The 6,063-nt window shown below is 39.2% G+C and overlaps 1 protein-coding gene across 3 annotated transcripts; it reads right to left on the bottom strand.

Annotated features, from left to right (window-relative positions):
- Positions 1-321: 321 nt before the first annotated feature.
- LOC120204115 (E3 ubiquitin-protein ligase KEG-like) lies at positions 322-3,730 on the bottom strand. Of its 3 annotated transcripts, none has more exons than XM_039204202.1 (5): positions 3,580-3,730; positions 2,470-2,839; positions 2,133-2,224; positions 1,564-2,037; positions 322-1,349 (listed from the first exon to the last, which is right to left on the bottom strand). In XM_039204202.1, the coding sequence occupies exons 2-5, from the start codon at positions 2,833-2,835 to the stop codon at positions 440-442; spliced, it is 1,842 nt and encodes a 613-aa protein (XP_039060133.1). In that variant the 5' UTR covers positions 2,836-2,839; positions 3,580-3,730; the 3' UTR covers positions 322-439. The 3 variants fall into 3 exon arrangements, with proteins under 3 accessions (XP_039060133.1, XP_039060135.1, XP_039060134.1); XM_039204204.1 differs by having other exon boundaries at positions 3,585-3,730; XM_039204203.1 differs by lacking the exon at positions 3,580-3,730 and adding an exon at positions 3,483-3,575.
- Between the last annotated feature and the right edge of the window lie 2,333 nt (positions 3,731-6,063).

The following is a 6,063-nucleotide window of genomic DNA, read 5'->3' as shown; positions in this document are numbered from 1 at the left end:
AATGAAAGTATTGAAGTGAGTGAAGTGACGAGGTATTAAAGTAAAATGAAATAAAAATAAAATAAAGTTAAACGATGTATAATTAAAGAAAAAATAAAATGACGAGATATTAAAATGAAATAAAAATTAAACGATAAATATAATTATTAAAAATTTAAGCATAATTTTGATTTGAAAAAGAATAAAAGTTTAAGTATGATTTTAAAAAAATTAAAAGTTTCGATACTAAAATAGACGTACTAAAATAGACGTAGTTCACCATAATTGTTAAGCAGAGAAGGCTCAGAGCAGTATTGGACATGGATAATGCTTTATGTAATATGAAGCAACAAATTCAACCAAATATATTCAGACTTCAGTACATAAATATTTACACCTTTGTCTGCTAATTATTCACAACCTTATTTACCTTCACCTTAGCGCAAAGCTGTGTCCTAATTTACTTGGTGGAACCACCATCTTTAAATATCATCCTCCTCCAACCCGAATTCCGTCTGGCGCCGTCCTTGCTGTTTGGCCGGTCTTTCTTCAGTCTCGCGTTTATACCGCGACCGACCGATATGGTGAGTTTCATGGCTGTTAATAGACTAAAGGCAATTGCCAGTGGCCTAACAGCCCAATGGAAATCCTCGAGATGTTGGTATTTCTTGTCTATGCCAGGACAAGTATCGAAAGACACCGTTTCTACTTCGGCGGGGTCGGCCAGAAACTTGTTGGGTTCATTTCCGAAAACAAATATACCTGGGAACTCTACGACAAGGCACCCGTTTGGAAGTATCTCGGAGATTCTTCCGCTGGACCATGCTCCTCTCTTCCGTGGCCATTCGAACCTGGGTGAAAGTACGGTTGCCTTGAGCCTCACGAACTGACCGATGTAATGCGGTTTAGCCATTTGAAGCTGGTGGTATTTGCCTGTCCAGAGTTTCTCTAATCCTATGAATCCCGCTGCCACGGTTCCGTCACGCTGCACCGAATGCAGAATTCCCACGGGAGAATGAGTGTTGGTTTCTTGTTTCAAGCGCACCCAGTCGCCCGCTGCCAAGCCAGATGTGACCCTCTCGAGTGTCGACTCCTGAACTCGGAGAGCATTATGCATTCCGGGAACTTTCACCAGAACAAATGTATTCTTATCAGCATCGCCATCTAAACCAACAACAGTTCCTTCCCGAACATCCACGGTTTGAGGTCTGCGGGAATTCAGAGAGGTTCTTGACCGAACCGTATCGCCCACTTGAAGACGATCCTTGGAGAGATACCAAGTGGTGTAACCGCCAATAACTGATTTTTCTTTTAACAGTCGGCTTCCACTGCCAATCCATCCCCCATCGCCATGAATAGCGTTTTGTGAGCTGCAAATACAGTTTGAAACTATCATTGATCCATGCAAACACAAACACCGATAAAACTACAGCAAGACAATCGGGACGGTACGAAACAGGGAATGCATGGAAACCAGTTAACAACCACAAACACAAACAAACTATCTAATGGTCGAAGGCAACATGCATCTAATGAAACAAAGTATAAGAAGCCAAGGGTAGAAAGAAAGGCCAAAGCAACCACCTTTCGAAGGCAAGTAAAATGTCTGAAACTAACGGTCTATTTCTGAGATCATACTCGAAGCAACCGTTAATAACATTCTCAACTGCCGGAGGCAAGCCACTCGGTATCTGTGGTTTTTCTTTCTTAATCACAACCGATTGGTAGATTTCTTCAATTGATTTCTCAAACCATGGCTGAACACCAGTCAACATCTCCACTATGCTACACCCAAATCCCCAAACGTCGGTCTCCAAGGATAAAGGACCTCTAACTTCAGGGTCCCACTGTTCTGGAGCCATGTAGTTAGGGGTTCCAAGCCTAAAATAAATATCAGAGTCGGACAACGGAACCCCGAGAAGTAGATACGTGATTCCGAAATCCCCAAGAAGTAGTTGATCACGATCACTTATAAGGAAATTGGAAGGCTTCAGGTTGAGAACCAACAGCCCTATTGAGTGCAACTGCATGAGCCCTCTTGCTAACTGGATCCCATACCTGTAAATATCGGCGAGTTTCTCAAAAGATCTCCGAGGATTCAACTAAAATCACTTTACGCTTCAAAAAGAAGAAAACGTATAACAACTTATCACCTTAAGGTTTCAGACAATGAGAGCTTCCCACCTTTTGACTGAGCCATTTGATCACCCAAAGATCCTTCATAAAACCCCATAGCAATGCAAATCTGTAAAATCAAGCGAAAACAAATCAATCTTGTCATCAAATACTATCCATTTAGATCGAACTTTCAATTTCACCGACCGAAAGGAAAACCCAAGTCGAACCCTTGACTAGAAAATTAACACCTCTAAACTCTCAAGGAACTGTTTCATGAGGGTACCAAAGACATAGGACATCTATGTTGAGTTAGAACATACATATACGATATATAAGATGAAAAAGGCATTGAAAAGTACAGCACAGAGTCACCTTTTCATTTAGAACAGAGACACCATGCAACCAGCAAACACAAGGGAGCTCTCTAAACTGCAAGAATAACTCTTCAAACTTATCAATGAACTTTTGCATATGCTCCTTCTTCAATGGATGCAACATCTTAACAGCAACTTCATGATACTCTTGAAAATCGAAACCGGACTGATGATGAGTAGCCAGCCAAACATCACCGAAAGGGCCTCGACCGATCCTATGCTTAAGTTTCAGCGACGAAGGGTTAATCCATGGTGCAGCCTGAGTTGGTGTGGCCACAACTGTCCTAAGTTGGTCAGGGTCTCCTTCTAAAAGCTCATATTCAAATGAAGGGACCTGCTGGGGTGCCTTAATCTGCTGAGACATTCTCCTACAGAGATAGTATAACAAAAATTAAAAACAAAGAATAGTTTAAATATTAATCATAATTATACCAAATAACCTAATAGCATACATTTTTGGGGCTTAAACCTATTTGATGACCCAGATCAATTTCACAATAAGAAAAGCTAGCAATATATATGGATAAGATCCTGTTACACAATGTAAAAAATATAGGAACATTAGATGAGTGAATGTGAATATATTAATCGGAAGAAAAAACAAAGTCAATCACAACCATCTACTTTCAATCATCAAAGGTCCTGATAACTAAATAGTTTTGCATTGTGTAAGTAGATATATATATATATATATATATATATAACCCTTCATTTTCATTTTCATTAAGATTATGATTACTCATGCAATCACTATAATTAACAATCAATGAATCAATTTGCAGGAAAGAAAATCAACAATATCATCTTTTACTTCAATTATCTCCTTATTTCAACTAAAAAAAGAACACAAACCCAACAAATTAAGCAAAACATATGTATGCTTGTGTGTGTATAAACCCTCAAATTCCAGTTTTTAATATCCACTTGCATGAAACATATTATCGCAAAGATAATTTTTTAAAAAAAAATCATTTTTGTAAACGACCCATTGCGAAAAAATAAGTTCTTTACCTGATTTCGATCTTCCTGGAAACAAACGGTTTTCAAATGGAAAGATACAAGCAGTTTTTCCTACAGTTTCTCGGGAAACAAACAAGGGGAAACAAACCTCACCGGTCAACAGCAAGAGATGAAAGAGAAAAGGGCCTTTCAGGCTCTCCCCAAAAGCAAACTTCGAAACTACAAAAAGCTGAAAAGATCAACACAATAAACAAAGATTAGAAAAAGTGAAACCGAAGCTTTTGCAATTTGACAAATTTTGATTTTTAGTTGAAGGGAAAGACGAGGAGAGTTTTGGTTACTCCGTCACTGCTGGAAACACGGAATATTGGGTGCTGCATGCTTCATCTGCTTGCCACGTCATCTGGACCTTTGGAAGATGAGCCTCCTTGCGCCACGTGTGCCGCATTGTTCCTCCGGAGAAAGATACGTGGAGGTAACGGTAACACTTCATTTTCCAGAATTTTGTTTTTGTTTCAACTTTTTCTGGTTTAATTATCATCTTAGTTGCCCAAGTTTCTGGTATTTTTACGGGTAAAGTGAGCGTTTAGTACTTAAAGTATCAGTTTTGATTCGTTTTAATACTTAAAATTTTAATTTTTTTAAATCATATTTAACGTTTAATTTTTGTTTCATTTTAGTATCAATGTTTAAAATTTAATGTTAAGTTTTTAAAAAAATAAAAAAAATAAAATTAAAATGTACCACTAAACATTAGATATATTTTAAAAAAATTTAAAATTTAAATACTAAAACGGATAAAAACTGATAATTTAAAGAGAAAATCGGCTCAGTGACCAAAAAAAAGTTATAATATACGATTTTAACCAACTTTTTTTGGATTTGCGAAAATGACCAACAAAATCGCAACGCGAAATAAAAATCGCAACGCGATTTAGAAAATCGCAACGTTGAAAAGAAAATCGCAACGGTCAAAAGAAAATCGCAACGCGATATTCCAAGAATCGCAATGCGATTTAGAAAATCGCAACGTTGAAAAGAAAATCGCAACGGTCAAAAGAAAATCGCAACGCGATATTCCAAGAATCGCAATGCGATTAAGAGAATCGCAACGCGATCTTCCAAGAATCGCATGCGATTCAGAAAATCGCAACGCGATTCCAAGAATCGCAACGCGATTAAGAAAATAAGTAAATTCTTTCAAAAGCTATTGTATTTGTTTCTTTCTTAAGAATTTTCTCTAAAAAGATAGTATCCGCGCGGACGTGTCGAAGACACGTATTACCACGACCACGACCACGACCACGACCACGACCACGACCACGACCACGACCACGACCACGACCACGACCACGACCACGACCACGACCACGACCACGACCACGACCACGACCACGACCACGACCACGACCCCGACCCGACCCGACCCGAGACGAGACGAGACGGCGGCGGCGGCGCGCGAGAGTCCCCCTTGTTCTCTTTCACTCAACAAGGAAATGGGAAATCCAAGCCTTAAATACACTTCCCAATAGTGTTTCCAATACTATGTGGGATTGAGCATTACTCAACACTTCAAAGAAAATATAGCAATTTTTGTAGTATTTTCCCACTTAATCCATATCTAAAAATATTAAAACATTTTATCAAGAGAATTAAAAGAGTTGTAGATATCTACATTTCAATTCAAACTTATACATATAGTTTTAATATGATAAAATGTTTTAATATTTTTAAATATGGATTAAGCGGGAAACATGCTACAAAAATTGCTATATTTTCTTTGAAGTGTTGAGTAATGCTCAATCCCACATAGTATTGGAAACACTATTGGGAAGAGTATTTAAGGCTTGGATTTCCCATTTCCTTGTTGAGTGAAAGAGAACAAGGGGGACTCTCGCGCGCCGCCGCCGCCGTCTCGTCTCGTCTCGGGTCGTGGTCGTGGTCGTGGTCGTGGTCGTGGTCGTGGTCGTGGTCGTGGTCGTGGTCGTGGTCGTGGTCGTGGTCGTGGTCGTGGTCGTGGTCGTGGTCGTGGTCGTGGTCGTGGTCGTGGTCGTGGTCGTGGTCGTGGTCGTGGTCGTGGTCGTGGTAATACGTGTCTTCGACACGTCCGCGCGGATACTATCTTTTTAGAGAAAATTCTTAAGAAAGAAACAAATACAATAGCTTTTGAAAGAATTTACTCATTTTCTGAATCGCGTTGCGATTTTCTTAATCGCGTTGCGATTTTCTGAATCGCGTTGCGATTCTTGGAATCGCGTTGCGATTTTCTTAATCGCGTTGCGATTCTTGGAATCGCGTTGCGATTTTCTTAATCGCGTTGCGATTCTTGGAATCGCGTTGCGATTTTCTGAATCGCATTGCGATTCTTGGAAGATCGCGTTGCGATTCTCTTAATCGCATTGCGATTCTTGGAATATCGCGTTGCGATTTTCTTTTGACCGTTGCGATTTTCTTTTCAACGTTGCGATTTTCTAAATCGCGTTGCGATTTTTATTTCGCGTTGCGATTTTGTTGGTCATTTTCGCAAATCCAAAAAAAGTTGGTTAAAATCGTATATTATAACTTTTTTTTGGTCACTGAGGCGATTTTCTCTAATTTAAATACGTAATTTACACTTTTTCTGAAAAAGACG

The sequence above is a fragment of the Hibiscus syriacus genome, unplaced genomic scaffold (genome assembly GCF_006381635.1).
Source record: "Hibiscus syriacus cultivar Baekdansim isolate YM2019G1 unplaced genomic scaffold, ASM638163v2 tig00010533_pilon, whole genome shotgun sequence".
In the NCBI taxonomy this organism is placed as follows: domain Eukaryota; kingdom Viridiplantae; phylum Streptophyta; class Magnoliopsida; order Malvales; family Malvaceae; genus Hibiscus; species Hibiscus syriacus.
This window is presented reverse-complemented; position numbering and strand designations above follow the sequence as displayed.

What these genes read in the sequence shown, in the direction of transcription:
- LOC120204115 (XM_039204202.1), bottom strand. Translation starts at nt 2,835, where the DNA reads ATGTCTCAGCAGATTAAGGCACCCCAGCAGGTCCCTTCATTTGAATAT. An exon ending in TCTCTGTTCTAAATGAAAAG is followed by an intron (nt 2,225 to 2,469) that starts GTGACTCTGTGC and finishes TTGATTTTACAG; the next exon opens with ATTTGCATTGCTATGGGGTT. An exon ending in ATTTTACTTGCCTTCGAAAG is followed by an intron (nt 1,350 to 1,563) that starts GTGGTTGCTTTG and finishes CTGTATTTGCAG; the next exon opens with CTCACAAAACGCTATTCATG.